Source organism: Lathamus discolor, chromosome 7 (assembly GCF_037157495.1).
Source record: "Lathamus discolor isolate bLatDis1 chromosome 7, bLatDis1.hap1, whole genome shotgun sequence".
Classification (NCBI taxonomy): Eukaryota; Metazoa; Chordata; class Aves; order Psittaciformes; family Psittacidae; genus Lathamus; species Lathamus discolor.
The window spans coordinates 4,150,695-4,166,769 of NC_088890.1; the positions used below are offsets into that span (position 1 = coordinate 4,150,695).

At 45.8% G+C, this 16,075-nt stretch overlaps 1 protein-coding gene across 5 annotated transcripts in view; it reads left to right on the forward strand.

The window, feature by feature from the left end:
- The window catches only part of RBM6 (RNA binding motif protein 6), a 58,965-nt gene that overhangs the window by 33,476 nt on the left and 9,414 nt on the right, over positions 1-16,075 (forward strand). For 4 of the 5 annotated variants that reach the window (XM_065687017.1, XM_065687020.1, XM_065687021.1 and 1 more), the window contains 8 exons: positions 9,098-9,172; positions 10,832-10,892; positions 11,965-12,033; positions 13,104-13,355; positions 13,852-14,012; positions 14,694-14,791; positions 15,239-15,281; positions 15,880-15,940. In XM_065687017.1, the coding sequence (XP_065543089.1) occupies positions 9,098-9,172; positions 10,832-10,892; positions 11,965-12,033; positions 13,104-13,355; positions 13,852-14,012; positions 14,694-14,791; positions 15,239-15,281; positions 15,880-15,940 (820 nt within the window). The remainder of the gene's footprint in view (positions 1-9,097; positions 9,173-10,831; positions 10,893-11,964; positions 12,034-13,103; positions 13,356-13,851; positions 14,013-14,693; positions 14,792-15,238; positions 15,282-15,879; positions 15,941-16,075) is intronic. The other variant, XM_065687019.1, reaches the window with a different exon arrangement.

The window sequence follows — 16,075 nt, forward strand, 5'->3', positions numbered from 1 at the left end:
TGTGACAGGTTTCTTGGGCAAATACTGACCAAAGAGGTTAAAGCAGCTCCTAAGAAGAACTCTCTTAAGAGGCAGCATTTGCTCACATGTAGAAATCAGTACAGGTGCCAGCCTGAAGATGTGCCAGCTGCACTCTTGTTCTGTCCAAATGTGACTGTTAACGAGCTGGATATAGCTTTTTGTCCGGCCACCTCAAGGATGTGATGATGTGTTGGGAATGATCATTGAAAAGGCACAGGTAAGTGTTGCGCTGCTAGTGAATTTGTCCTGACAACTGGCCAGGGTTTTTTCTCTTATCCTTTGGGAATCAGTATCAGGCACCCAGTTTTGCCATTAACTGGGAATTTACAGATGTTGAGAAATGAATTCTCCGAGGACAACCCCCTTTTTTTTTATCCAAAGCTGCTCCCTCTTCCTAGGATTTTGGGGTCTTCTCCTTTCAGCAGAGAGGCTGCCCCACAGGAAGCTTACATGAGCACTGGCAGCAGAGAGAGCATTGCCAATGAAGGCTCCAAGAGCTTAATTCAGTGGGTGCATGTCTGGAGGAGCCTCTGCACTGCTCTCTCCTCAGTTGGTGTGTTCTTAGTTGAACATTAGTGAACGTTTGCTGCTGCACAGAACATCCTGCGCTCTGTTCACCGTGCAGGTCAAGCCACCTTGGAATTGGTGTGTAATTCCATGGTTACATGCTCCAGCAAAAGGACCTGCTTTTGTTTGGGTGTTTGGTCTTTAAAGGCTTCAAACAGGCTGAATTGTGTAGGAATAAGTTTTGCTTCTTTAAGGCAAAGCTTTCCAGCTTGATTTTGCATTGGAATTGCTCTTTAGTGTTTTGATACTGTGCTTCAAAACTGTGAAAAAAGAGCTGGACCTTTTCTCATTGTTTCCCAGCTTCCTAATGGCCATTCCTAATTGTAAAGTACCCCTGGGGGAAATGCACAGGAAGGTCCTGGAGTGCATTAGTGCATTGTGTTAACCTTCCTTATCTTTATATCATTTAAAAACATTATGGGATGAGATGACCTTTGAGGAAGAAGGTGGCCATATAACAAAGTATTGAGGATTATGTCCAGGCAGTGGAGCAGCCTTTTGGAGAGAGAAGGGAAATCCCTGTGTTGGGAGCAAAGGGAGTCTTTGAAGCAGCTGTTGTTCAAACACAGTGTCCAGGCAGTAGACCATGGTGAGTCAGAAAAGGAATATAGATGAGGCAGAGCTATGCGGACCCTTCCCTAGAGCCTTCTGTGGATAATGATACTCAATATGCTAAATATTTAAATACTCTTTAAGTTTTGATAGTTTAAGCATACTTTTCAAATAGAGGATTAACCTGATTTGTGCTTTTTTGGGAACAAGTGCTTGATATAGAATCATGTAGGTTGGAAAAGACCTTTAAAGGTCATTGAGTCCAGCCATTAGAGAAGATCATATGCATGACCTTCTTTGATTACCCCCTAATAAGCCCTTAACCATCCATGCTTCTCTTCAGCTGTGGGTTGGGAGCACAGACAGTAACACCAGAGTGCAGAACTTGTCTCCCTTTGAGCTGTTATCTCCTGATGTCCCCAGACCCTCACTGTCTGAACTCTAGCAAGTCTCTTCTGACCCCTTTGTACTGTATAAGAAAGGATTTCATTTTAAAATTTCCACATTTTGTCAGTGATCCTGTAAAGCTGATCTGCAGAGGGTCCTCTTTGGAGGGTGGGGGAAGCTGGAGGTTAGTATTAGCTGGGCAGGGAGATGTTAGAACTTTTGGTGGCTTTGCTTCATTGAATGAAATAAAACTTTCAGATGTGTTGAAACCTCCTTACAGGGTGAAATACAGAAACCATTCGTACGACCTACCACCCAAAGCTGGCCTTAGAAGCATGAAGCTCATTGTGTGTTTTCTCAAGCTGCAACACATCACTGTTATCCTTCCTGGAGCCGTAATTGGGAGCTTGCCTGTACCAACTGTTTTGGTGGTAGAGTTCTCAGAGTGGGACTGAGTGTGCTGACAAGTGGAGCAAATGCTGTGTTTAAAAGATAAGCACTCTGAGAGACCTCACTTGGAAGTGAACTGGAGTTCAAACTTCAGGAAATAAAATGTAGAGAGCTGGCATAGCCTGAAAGGCAATTTCTGTGTCTATTTGCGAGAACGATGTCAGTGGAGGGGGATGAGTTACAGAAAGATACTGGGACTTGCTTCAAAAGAGTATGGCTGGTATCCAGGGAATTCAGAAATCGTAGGAAGAAAACTGGAGGTGTCTCAGCAGGCTAAATGAGGTGTCTGGAAAGAAGGTACTTAAAGGATGTAGACTGGCGCCTTCTGCTAAAGGACAAATGTCCTGGATAAGCAGGCAGAAAGCGAGGCCTGAGGAGGGCTATCTAGGAGCAAGCAGAAGGCGAAACTTACGTGTCACAATGGATGGTCCCAGTGAAAGGGGATGAAAGGAGTTTGAAAAAAAGGCACTGGGTGCTTTCTGAGATAAAATAATCCTTATATAGCATCTTAATCTGTTATATTTAGCTACTACATCTTTAGGGCTCTCTGAAGTTATCCTCCTAATGCCTCAGTTCTGTGTTAGTGCCAGTTTTGTTTAACATGCCCATCAGTGATGTGCCTGAAATCATGTTCTGCTAACTCAGGGTTGATGTGACGTCTTTGGGCTCTGTCTCAGGCCTCCTCTGACCTTGAAGACCATGAGCCCTGAGCATGCTGTGCTGGTTAGCATCAGATCATTGTTGAAATGCATGCCTTGCTGCTAAATGCTTTGAGGTGATGCCACATGCTCTTCATCTCCATGGCATTGCTGATGCCCAGGAGCCAAACATCCTCCTTTCTAAGTGACCACAAACACAACACTTATGAATAATTCATGTCAGTGTTAGTCTTGATAGTAACCTGTAATAATAATAGACAGCATAGTCATTTGGATCCATATGGTGATGTAACCATTCCTCAGGGATCCACTAATTGTCAGACCATCCTTTTCCCTTGTATATATTGAATCTTCTACCACGACTGTCAGCTACTCAGCAGGAGAGTACTGGACCCTGATAGATCAGGACAATAAAAAGAAGTCCCTGAGCTGCAAATGGTTAGGGAGCTGGAGAAGGGGGCTGAAAGCTTTGGAAAAATTCCCTCTACACTAGGAATGTGCTTGTAGTTACTGTTCCTGTAGGAAATGCCAAACTGCTGCAGTACCCTGCAGCAGGCTGGATCACTGTTGTTTCTTCATCTCTCCACGTCATGCTCTGTTTTCTAAATGTTTAATTACAGATGGATTGTGGTTTGTGGGTTCACAGCTTTTCTCATCTGCTTTTTGTCAAAGGTAAGCAGATGTTCTGCCTCTTGCTCTGTAGAGTTGAATCCCTTGTACAGCAGCTGCCAAGGAGCTTGGGGATAAAAACTTAAGCATATGGAAAAAATGGGATGGGAAGCCAGTTTCTGTGGCTGAGATGATCTTGTTTTGAAATATATCCAGCTGGTCTCTTATGTTCCCAGGTGTTGGCTCTCTACTCCATCCTGGGAAGCTGCTGCCTCTGGAATTCATGAGCAGCTGGGGATGTGTGGGTTAGAGGAACCTTTGGTGCTTGACCCTGCCTGCTTGCTTTACCTGAAGATAAATATCTTGAGGGAGAGAGCCTTGTGCTCTCCAGGCTCTGCACAGAGATGAGCACCATGCCAGTGGAATAGGATCTGGCTATGTAATTTACAAAATTTTGTGGTTGGGGTTGTTAAATTTGCATTTATAGTCCATACTCAAATAGGAGAAAACCTGAAAGCAGTTTGATTAGTGGTTACACTTAGATAACCCTCCTGCTGCTGCCAGCCGCCTGTATCCCTGTGCTGTCCTGACCAGTGCATGTGGAGGCCAGGACTGGGAAATACCGTGTGGGTGCTGAGAGCTCCCTGTTCTGGGGAGTGCTGCTGGGACCATGGGCTCCTTCTGCATTCCCAGGCTGCCTCCCCAAGGCAATAAAAACATCATTAATCGGTTTAAGTAATTTTTAAATGATGGGTGTGTAATGATTTCTGAATAACCATCCTAATTATAGTAAAGATGCATAAGAGGGTTGTATTAGCATCACGAAAATTAGGTTAATTCTGGTGTTTGAATGGGACTGCTTTGCTGTGCTGCCCGTAAGCATTCTTTTGTCATAATTTTTGTATGCAATTTTATATGTTTGCAAATGATAATTTAAGTTAATTTTCAACATGTGGAACCATGTCAGTCTTCTGACTTCGTTATTGCTCAGCAAGAAGGTTATCAGAACCTTTTAGCTCATGGCATGGATATTTTCTATTTAATCAAGCTATGAACAATGTAAGGAAATAATTAGCTGAAGTGGTGTTTGGTTTTGTGCATAAGCCAGCTGCTGGAGGAGATCTGACTGTGGTTCACTTGTAGTACACTCCCTTGGTTGCTGCTCTGTGCTTGTAGCTAAGGAGAAGACTTTGGCTTATTAATCCTTGTGGACTTGGGGTCTCAAGAGCTGAGCCTTGGTTCTGTTCCAAAAATGACCTGCAGCTGCTCCAGGTGTGTCATCTGTAAAGCTGAGACTGACGACTGCTGTTCCACTGAGTCAGATACCCATAGCCTTTCTTGTGCCAAGGGACGGTGGCATGCAATTACCATCCCACTGGAAGAGCCAGAGCACACTTCCTCCACAGCAATCCACAGTGGTACTGCTTGCTACATCCACTTCTCCGTGCAGTTTTGGCAGCCTGGGTGGTAGCTGCTGAAGCCTGGGCTGTGGGGTAGGATACTTGGAGAGCTGTCAGCTCATTGTTAAGAGACTCTGAAGTGAGATTTTACTGCAGGTTTTAATGTTTGGCCAACTTCAGTTAAAGCAGAAGCCTGGTTTGATGTGCGGGAGTGTGCCGTGCTCTGAAAGCTCTCCACATTTCACATTTTCTAGGTCACTCTTGGATGCTCTGGTTTATTTTTTTCCAAAGAAACAGTTAGCAAAAACTTTGACATTGATGATTTATATTCTTCTGTCATCTCAGTCTTGGAGAACATAGAGATACTTTTTTGGCAAGTTCTCCCCCTCCTTAACCCCCAGTCATCATCATTAGAAGGCTGTCAGCAAGCATGAGAAATCCCAGCATGCCAACTGTAAATGCTAATTGACAGATAAGCAGCTGAAGTGGGTAGCTCGTGCCATGCCTGACCTGCAGCATTCTGTCTCCTGGCCCTGTCAGGAGCTGCGTTGCTTCCCTAAGAAGCATGATCAAAGTGATCCGTGCTCATATACGGCACAACTCGGCAGCAGGCAGTGAGTTAGCTGTGCTCTGTTCGGAGCAGGAGGTGAGTTCTTGCCTTCTTAAACTAGTATGATTGGAAAGATGTTAAACTAGAGATGAGTTAAAACCAGCCTCATGGGTGGGTGTTACATGTGCTAAGAGTGTGGTCTGGGTTTTTTTTCTTACAGTTAGGCTTATTACCTTTACCACTTAGATCTTACTGATACTCTTTTAATGCTTCCAGTTTAACTGTCTTTGCAGACAGAGCTTGGAAAGTGCTGTGGTAACTCTGGTAGGAATTCTGTTGCCCAGTAGATGTGCAGCCTCCAAAGTGCTTTTGAAAGGATTTCATCACCTTTGGATATCATGGCTAAGGGATTTTCCCTTTTTCTTTCCCTCTGTTGAAGTAACCTGTACTTGTGGGGTTTGCCCCTGCTCAGTGAAGGGCTCTGAGACGTCAGTACTTGCTGTGTGCTCTTTCTGCAGACAGGGTTTGTGGATTCATGGCATCACTCTCTAGAACCACCTCATGGTAAGATTGCTCAGTTGATCAGTCTATTGCCAGTAATATTTGCACACTAGGCCATCAGCTATTATTCAAGATGATGCAGGTGTTTTAGTAGCTTTAGCTGAAATGGTTTGTACTGAATTGTATCACTTAGCTTAGAATCCAGCACTGCATCAGACTTCTGAGTGAAAAAGCATGTCTAACTGTGTTTGGAAGATATCAAACAATAGCATAAATCGTTGCTCCCTGAAGTAAAGTCCCAATGCTTTGTTTTGATGAACTTGGCATGATTTTGATGACTTCAGAAGAAACAGTAGAATCTGCTTGTGTCCTTGGAAATCCAGACATTTCCATGGCTGAGAGCTCAGTGTTCCATGACTGCAGAGCTGGGCAGCCTTTTAAACCCTTCACTGGTGAGTCAACTCTGTGTTTACTGCTCGTTTTGAGGGGGAGGTTCCTGACTGGGAGGACCAGAGAGACATTTCTGTAGCTTGCTGATTTAGAGAGAAAAGGCCAAACTGCTCAGAAGAACAGAAGGTTGAAAACCCACAGGAGCATTAACGGACATAGAGCAGGTCAGTCGGTGAGAGAGGTCCAGGCTAAAATGCATGAATATGGAAGAGATTGTTACAGTCTAAGTGCCAGGTAGTACATATGGCATCCCTTTGGCATACATTTTCTTTTCCCTTAGCACTGTTTCCTAAAATTCTCAGAGAATCTTTGTGTTTTCACAAAGGTCTGCTCAGTTGAAAGTGGTGAACTGAGAATTAGGGTATTATCCAAAATATTCTGTGGAGAAAAGGAAGAAGATAGAGATAAAAAGAACAAGCGGTGACAGGAGGTAGAGGAAATAAAGGTTCTGAAAATATTCTATAGTAACAAAATGGGGGAATGAAGAATTTAAAGTCACTGATTCCTGACAGTGTGTGTCCTAAACGAAGGACTCATTTTGTGGTGTTAAATGATGATTGCAACCTTGAAAATGACTTTATCAAGAAGAAATCAGTATGAGAAAGCTTGTTGGAAAAGTAAGCAGGCAATCAGCAGGGTGCTAAGGAAATCAGGGAGTAATTATGCAAGTGACACTTTCTGCAGTCTCCAGGAACTGAATTTGCAGTAGAGACCAGCACTACACGCACTTACAAAACATTTTCCATAAACCCAAAAATAATCTTAAAGCTTTCTGGCAAGTATTATCCTCAATGACTCGTATAGATGGATGAAGCTGTGTGATGTATTGCCTTACCAGAGGATGTGTCCTCAGATCTAAGTTGTCCTTATTTCTGGAGCTCATAGGCAGGGCTGGAAGTGTATGCTGAGGAGCTGCTGTTTCCGAGGGCTTCCCTGGGCTCAGTGCTGCAGCTCTGCTCGTGGGGATGTGCACCCTGCCTTCTCTCCCTGCCTGCACTCTGTCGGTCCTGAGGCAGGCATGGGCGCTTCTAGCCTGCTCTCCTGGCACTGCCCATCTCCTGAGTGTGTGATGTGATGTGATATGGTGTGTGCCTTGCTTGGGAGAGGAAGCATGTCCATCTCAGGGGGACCAACAGTCCCAGTGGGACAGCCTTTGTTGCCTCCTCCCCATCCTTCTCACTTGTGTTTCCTCACATGCCTTAAAGAAGGTGCAGACTTTCTCCTGGGCATGAAAAGTAGGCAATACTCCACAATGTGAATAGACCCTGAGGAGGTTTGTTGCATCTGAGGTTGCAGCACTGGGTGCGAACGCCAGCTCTTACCAAGATCTAGGAATGGCTCAGCTTTCTGTAAGGCAAAGGCAAATCCATGCTGGAAAGCACTACTTAAACTGCTGGATGGCAGGAAGGAAACCCCTCATGTGTATAGGCCTGGTAGGAAAGTTGGTGTTGGTCCATAAAAGGCAGGCTGTGGAGAAGAGAGCTGTGCAACCTGACTGTACAGGGCAGTGTCTTTGGTCTCCAGCTTTCTCTGCTACGTTTTTTTCTCAGGAGTTAAAGGATTATTGTTGTACCGCCGCTTAGTGATTCCCTGCCATGAACTCTTCCCTCTACTTTACATATTCCCAAGCATCTCCTTCACATTTTGCACAGCAATTTATGCATGGTTGTATCGTGACTTCCGAATGATAACTCTGGGAACTTGTTTTCTCATGTGGGATGGTTTAGTGTGAGGTGTCCGTGCCTATGGCAGGGGGGTTGGAACTAGATGATCTTGAGGTCCTTTGCAACCCTAACTATTCTATGATTCTATGATTCTGTGTTCATGGTTTGCTCTGTTGGCTCTTGTGTGACTAGGCTACTGGGTCAGCATACCTGGGAAGCTTCTGACTCATCAGAGCTCCCCAGAATAGCTTGGGGCATTTACAGCTCCCCGGTATCAGTCTGTACCATCCAGCAGTGTGCAAGAAGAGCAACTGCTCTCCTGAGGCTTGGGAGACCTGGGTCTGAGTCTCATTGTCACTGAGTCTTATATTGTGGTATTGGGAAATAATGACTGCATGGTCTGACAGTACCTCCAGTGATATGAAATATCTCACAGCTCCGTGTACTTGCAGCTCAGCCTGCATCTTGCATGCCCAGGCATGGTCCGTTGTCCACAGCAGATGAGAGCCACCAGGAATCCTTGCTGCTCACTGCTTTTAGGGGCTGTTCCAGGCAGGAGTTGGGGAACTTGCACCTACGACTTCATTTCATCCTTAAATCATCTACATTTCAGCAAAGCTTGTGGATTTGTTGGGCTCCTGATGTCTCTCCAAATCATCATGCTTGGAGCTGAAAACAGTGTGGCTTTATAGGCAGTGGAGCTCCTCTGCAGCTGCTGCACCAGTGCTCAAGGCCACCCCACCAAGGATTGGCTGCAGAGCAGCAGCTCTGCTGGCTGTGGAGCCAGTGACTTGCCACATGCTGGCATACTTCTCTGAAGGGTTTCGTGAGTGACACGAAGACTAACCCAACTATGAAAATTCTCTCACCTCAGCAGTGTTTTTCCTTGTATTCCTCCTCAAGCAGCTGCCTTGAGGCCAGCCTGGTGGTGGCTGGTGTGAGAGAGGCTGTCCAGGTGCCCCTTTCCAGTATATGGACAAAAGCAGGTTAAAGCAGCTTCCCTCTCGTGCTCTGATTACTCTGTCTCTGCTCTTCCTGGGAGGTGGCAAAGCCTCTTCTGCCTAGTTCCTCTGGAGCTAACAGCTTTGTTACACTGTGCTAGAGCAGGATGCAGAGAGTTTCCCTTCGATGACAGAGCTCCAGCTAACTGAACTGGGAGACTTTCTCCCCTTTTCACCTTGTTTCACTTGTAAAACCTTTAGGAATCAGAGCTTTAACCCCTTTCTTTGCCTCTCAGTAATCTGCATGTGCTGGGCACATTCGTCATTTACCCCCTTGTCTCAACAGGGAACTCTTTCGATCGGTGGCAAAGAAGTGACCCTTGAGTACACCCCATGCCCAGAGTTTTGGCGCTGCAAACGTGTAAGTATGTGATGAGAGCTGTGTTGTGCCTCCCCTGCTGGATCTCAGGGTAGTGAAGCAGGGAGGAGTGCGAGATGTTCACTCTGTGGTAGAAGATCTTTAAGAGTGATATTTGTGTCCTGAAGCTCTTCTAAATGCTGTGGTTTTCCTTACCTTGTTTCTGACACCACCTATGTGAGCAAGTGTTGCTTTGGTACAGCTAGTCAGTGTTTTACATGCAGAGCAGTTTCTTCCCTCTGCAGTGGTTCCCTTTTAACATGTGGGGAAAGTAATGTGTTGATCCCTTCTCCTTAAAACCAAAATGAGACAGTGATTCTGCCAACCAGGATGAGCAGGCTTTCACTCTGGTTCACATGTGTTACTACAGTGTCTTCACTGGACAGGTAGCCAGAGCTTTCACCAGCAAAAACACGAACAGTGCAAACCACCCCTCTGTCTCATGCAGGAACCTGTGATCTGGATTTAAGTGTAGTAAGTGCAGCAAGGAAGGAAGCATGGAAATAGGTCCATGTCTAGGCAGCAGTTAGTACAGACTGGAGGTAGCCCTTTTCAGTAGAAGCACAGTTGCCCAAGGGCCTGTTTTGTTCCATGCCCTTCCCGTGGTTCTCCCAGAATGGGCACTTTCAGCTGCAGAAGGCTGGGGAGGAGTGCTAGAGCAAAAGACCTAAAGTGCTAGAGCAGGTTGTTGCATGCACTCCCACCTGCTGCAGACAAGAGGTTGTGGCAGGGTAGGAAGTAGTTAGACTCCCACCTTGACCACTGGACACACTGGGCTACAAAAACCCTCATCCAACTGGATGCACTCCATATGTCAGCAGAGCCAGTGCTCAGTGCTTGTCTGTGCTTGAAGTACTTCGAAGGTAAGTAGAGACAGAAGTTTCAGGCAGTGGTTTCTTCAACAGCTCTCTGTGCGACAAGAACTAGCCATATTGTCCCCATTGTTTTTGTGCATAAGTATGGCCTGAAAGAGCTTCCTTGTGCCCTAAAGCAAATGCAGGGCTTCAGTTAGAGAAAAAAGAAACTGGTATGAAAGAGAAGCAGTGCATTTCCAAAGAGCTTGAACAGGAAGTGCTGTGTCCGGAGAGAGCTCTGAAGACGGGGCACTTGGCTCTTTCCGTGGTGGTTCTGTGTAGCATAAACATCTGAGCCTGTACACCCCTAGCCCTTGGTTAGCTGACACCTCTTCATTGACTCTCCCTGTGCAGTAAATTATATCAGTATGTACAGTTTAGCTCAGATAAAGACTTTGTCACTGCTTTAGGAGTGAGTTGAAATTAGAGGTAACTTTGAATCCTTTGAAACAACATGATGCTGGCAATATGGTGCCTAGCATGTAGCTTTTTGGTCCAGCATCACTTGAGAGGCTAAGAGTCCCATCTTAATGTCTTTACTAGTCACCAGGGATCTGTGGTGATCTGTGCTCAGAAGCTGTGTGAAAATCCTGTTTCCAAGGCAATCCCAGCTTTAAGCCTTATGAGCGTTTCCATTCCAGCCAAGGCTCCTGCTGCCATTGCCCATCCTGTCTCTCAGGCTCTTTCTGTAACTTTTCTGTGGCTGTAGTTACCTTCTGAAAGCACTGTGTCATGTAGCATTCTGGAGTAGATTATACCCACTGCCTTCAAAACATGACTTCCTCATGCTGTCCATCTTCCATTGCAGTGTAAGGTGTGTACAGTGGGCTACAGATCTTCCTGCTCCTATTGCAAGCTCCCAAGAGATGGTGAGTATATCTGGTCCCTGTGCTTGGTCGGTTAGAAGTTTCATCTGCATGCAAGTTTCTCCTCTGGCTTCCCTGTGGTATCCTTCTTGACTGTCTGGGCAGTGTCAGAGTGTTACTAGTTTTGCTTCATTTAGACCCTTTTCCCTGTCCACACTAAAGATGTTACCTGTGGATCTGTTGCTACCATGTTCTCTGTTCTTCTGAGGCTTGGTGGAGAGGTGTCTTGCTGCACAAAGCCTTTCCTTTCTGTTACTCTGGCATTGTCCTTCATCCATGGAGTTGCGGGTTGTGTGTTCTCCAGTACTGTGAGCTAGTACTGCTGGCCCTTGATGGCTTCCCCTTGACTCATCTTCCCTGGGAGATACAGCTGCATGGTTTTGGTGTTATTCTTTTGAGGCTCTTAGATTAGAGGTGAATGCAGGATCTGAATTGCTGAACTCTCCTTGCTGACTGTAAGAAGTTCATGGAAAGGAGTTCTGCTCCTCCAGGAGCTTTTCCTTAACCCTGCTAGCACCTCTGGCTCTCATGCCCTCCCAACCCCAAAAAGCAGAGTACTCTCTTGAGGAACTGATTTCCTTGGAATGAGCAGGTATTCCAGGCACTCTGTAAGCTTTTGGCTCTGTGTCTTTGAGCAGACTTCTCATGTTTTGCATTTCTTACCTGCATACCCCAGACAGAAGGGCATTAAAATAACTGCTGATGCAGAACTCGCTATTTAATGAAGCACTGTCCCCATGGTTATGCCTTCCTTGCACTGTGGCTCTTCCATCAGCGTTATGAAGACAAAGCTGGCCCAATACAACTGTGGGTTGTAATAAAACTGCCGAGGAGCAAATTAAACAGAGCCTTAAGATGCTGTGAAGACAGATTGTGGTGCATGCTTCTTACTGACCTGCTTTTGTTGATTGTGAAAACATGTAGGTAATAAGGTAATCTCTCTCTGCCCTTTAATTTCTGGGTGAAACAAAACAACTTTCTAGGCATATACAGTTGTTGATGAAGTTTTGCATGACTTCTTGCTTGCTTTGTGACTGATGGGCTTGAAATGGACTTTAATATGCCTCTCTTGCAGGGAGCAGAGTGGGCCCAGAGTCCAGAGGTGCTTCTGAGGGAGAGGACACACCAGCTGAGCAAGAATTCAGTAAGAGAATTGCTCTCCTCATCTCTGGGGTTGTGTTCATGTCTGCTTGATTTGTATGGGCAGTTTTCTCAGCTGTACGTGCAGACTGGATTCATATGCAAATTTTATGTGGCTCATCAAGTATAGCCAAAACTCTGTACGCTGCAAACTGCAGATGAATTGGTGCAGGTCTGTCCAACACAAGCTGTGCTTACAGACAAGCCAGTCAGCATCCAGCTTTCCCAACATTTATGTGCAGAATCTCTGTGTGTTCTGCCATGCTGCTCACTGCCCAGACAGAAGAGAGTGGGGAGGTGCTCTGGGGGACATTAAAAAGTGAAGCTTCACTGTGCCAAGTTTTGCACTCTTAATTTCTTTCTCTTTGTGGGAAGAGACTTCAGCAGCAGGTGCAGGGCTGGTGATGTCTGACTTTGCAGCCCCACAGCTTTGGTAGGGATCTCTTCTAAAGTGAAGGCAGATGCTTCAGGGGCCTTCAAGCACAGAAGCTTTGTGAGATTTGTCTTCTTTGTATTGCACAAATAGGCAGGGTGTTTCCACATATCTTCCTCATCTGTGGTAAGTAAGCACCTGATAAAATCAGTGATTGTATTATGATGCATTTCACTTGGTGACCATAGAGGCCTGAACCCAGTTTTCCTCTAGCATAGAGATAGGGTGGCAGTTACTAGTTGATACTGCTCAGCTATGGGTGTTCAAGAATACATCAGGTATAGTAAGGATATCACTGCCATGTAGATTGTTCTCGACATAGAAGGAACATATCCAAACCAATCCCTCACTCATGTTTGCTCAGTCAAGAGCCAGTCCTAAAAGGAGCCAAAAAAGCCGCTTGTCTGACAGGAGGGGTCAGGTAAAGGAGCCCAACATGAAACAAGGCAGTGGAAGGATGAGCAGTATCTAGCTTGTTCTTTACACACCTTGTGCCTGCAGAGTGTTAAGACAGAGGATATGCAAAGGGCAGAAAAGGTTAGCCTTTTTTAAGGGTTGTTGATGCAGTGGTCAGAAAATAGGAGAAGAAAAACACATGCTGAAACAGTATGTAGAACCAGTCCATTTCTCCTCTCTAATAGCAGAGACAAAACTTGAAAAACCTGAGCAAGAGTTACCAGGACAACCAGGATCTCCAAATCAGCCTCTCCAGCCTCCGGTTCCCACTCCACAGCAGGAGTGTCAGCCTCAGGAACAGGAGCCAAGGAAGAGAGATGAAGGGAGAGAGCGTCGGCCTTCACAGGAGAAAAGACGAGACATGGACCGGCACCAGGAGCTGCCTTCTCAGAGAGAAGCAGAGGAAACCACACCACAGGATGGTGGAGGAAGCAGAAGTGAGTGGCACAGGGCCCAGTTTTGGATTCCTCCTTCCTGTACTCCATGAGGCTGCAGAAAGGGCAGCATTTCACTAAAACCTCTAGAGGAAGTTTCTGTGTTATATGAATGAAGTAATGATGGGCTGTCCAGCCCCAAAGGCCATGGCCCATTGCTTTTAAGAAAATTAAGCCAGGGCGTGGTGGCTCCAGGATGGCACAGTTAACACAGCAGCAAAAGCCTCTCTGGCCAGAAGTTACTGTGGGCTGAGCTACCCTGAGGAGGAGCCTGCTTTCTGCTGTATTTTCTGGGAAGGAAAAGTTAGCAATTGGAAGCAGTGGTCTGACCATCTTGCAGAGTGGAGAGAAAAACAGTGGCCTTCAGACTCAACTGCAAGAAGCCACACTGTTGCTTTGAATGGGTTTAGTTTTACCTGTGCTGTCACAATAAACTTAGATCTGAATTATCTTTTTCTACTTTTTCCTTCCTGGCCACATCTCTTGTTGGCCTTCACAGCAATTATGCTGAAGCGTATTACTCGCTTCACCCCACCAGAGGTGATTGTGGGGCTCCTGGCCCCATACGTGCGTCTCTCCACATCCAGTGTGCGCATCATGAAAAACAAGGCTGGGCGGATGGGGCAAACCTACGGCTTCATTGAATTGGAATCACATGCTGTAAGTGGTTTCCTGCTTTCACATGCTCCCTCTGTTGGCATCTGTAGTCTGTAGTAGAGACACTACTGTAAGAAATAGCTGTACTTGCAAGGCAGCTGTCCTGGAGTGAGTTGTCTCTTCTGCTTGTCTGGCTTTAGGAGGCAAAGATCATCTTTGTTGTCAGAAGTCGTGATACTTGGTGAATTTCTGGCATGAAGACCTTTCTTTGTAGACCCTCCTAAACTTGAGCACCTCTTGCACAGATATTTTGTTTGCAGGGAACTTGAATTCAATGATTTCTGCCTGCAGAAGGCAAGAATCTTAATTAACAGACAGTTGCATGGTGGAGGATTCACATTTTCTGGTTCTGGGTGACTCCCAGGCTCCATAGCTGTGCTCTCTGGCATTGGTCCAGAGGGTGCAACAGCAACCACAGTGCTGCATTGTCCAGTAGCCCTAGGAGAATAGGCAGCCCTAGCTGGTTGCTGAAAACAGTCATAGGACAAGCAGAGAACCTAACAATGAATTGATCCCTTTTGTCTTATCCTAAATACCTTTCATTAACATTTAGACAAGAGTGTTGTGTTTCCTGTCCTAGTATGGTCATCATGTAAGCACAAAGCCTTCCTTTCAGGCAGGCTGGATTTGAGAAACAAGCTTAATTTCCTTCTCATGGATGTGAAATTCTCCTTTCTTTTACAGGAGGCAATGAGGTTGCTAAAGATACTGCAGAATCTGGATCCCCCAATCTGCATTGATGGACGTACTTTGGAAGTGAATCTTGCTACAGGGAGGAGAAGGTATAGACAGATGAGGTGGTAGAGCTGTCCTTTGTGTGATGTGCTGCAAGCCTAGAGCTGTGTTGTCAGACCAAGTGCTTAAAGGTTGGCACATGAATTAGCACAGATGTTCCTACAATGTGTTGGAGAGGTGAAGGCATTGGAGCTAGAAGAAGCTTCAGTGATTGAGCAGTATGGGATTAATAATCATATTGCATGGCCTGTTGTTGTCCAGCCATCAAATCCCATTGTGAGGGAATTAATGAGTTCAGCTTTTTAAAAAGCACTTGGAGAGAGTCATCTTTGCAGATGCAGCAGAGTGTGGTCATAACTCTTGTGAAGACACAATCCAACATGTGGCCAGTGAAGATGGTCTTTCTGCCTTTATTGGTCCTGCTGATCATTTTGAGTATACTGAGGCTAATGTGAGGCCACATAAACATTGACCTGTGACCTTTATCTCAACAGGAATGACTATGGGGAGCACGGTGACAATTCCTACTATGGCCCGGTAGGTCTGCACAGCTTCCCTGCAGGTTGCTGGAAAGGGAGGGAGCACTGGGGATTATAGCCCTGACTTTGTTAGGCTTTTTCCTTTTGGGCTGCTGAAAGTTTAACATGTTTGAAGATGGGATGATAATGCTCAAGTGTGCTCCTTGCTGCTACTCTTCCCCTAACACTGTGTTTGTAATGTGCATAGATGTGCAAGTCAGACTGCAGGTGCTGTTGGAGGGAGTTCTGGGCTGGATTACTCTGTACCATGCTTATGCAGAGTGATTTAATTGATGACTGATCTCAGTTCCTGGAATGAATGTCTCTTCTTTAGTGCTTGTTAGTAGACTACAGGGCTCTTCCCATACTGAAAGGGCTGGAGGCTTCCATTCAGATTGCCAGGAACACCTAATCTAAAGGCTCATGGAAGCTACAGGGGTCTCCTGCTTTCCAACACTGTCCATTCCTCTGTAGGTGAAAAGCTATGTCTGCTTGTACTCTATTTAGGGCAGCTAAATGAGCTGTTTTCCTGAGCTTTGGGCCTGTGAGAGGGAGGTAAAGCAATATGATGTTTGTCAAAGAGTCTGTGATCTGTTTATGTTGTTTACTTACTCCAGGGCAGAAGAGGCATGAGAGACAGGAGGGGTGGCGAATCACAGAGACGCACAAGAGCACAGTGTAAGTTAAGCTCTGCCTTACTCCTACTGTGGACACTTTTCTTCCTTAAAAGGGCACTGACATGTAGAAATCAGCCCCACAATATTTTTAAAGGCTAGGAGTAGGTTTGTTTGCTACACCCACTTCTGAGGTTTG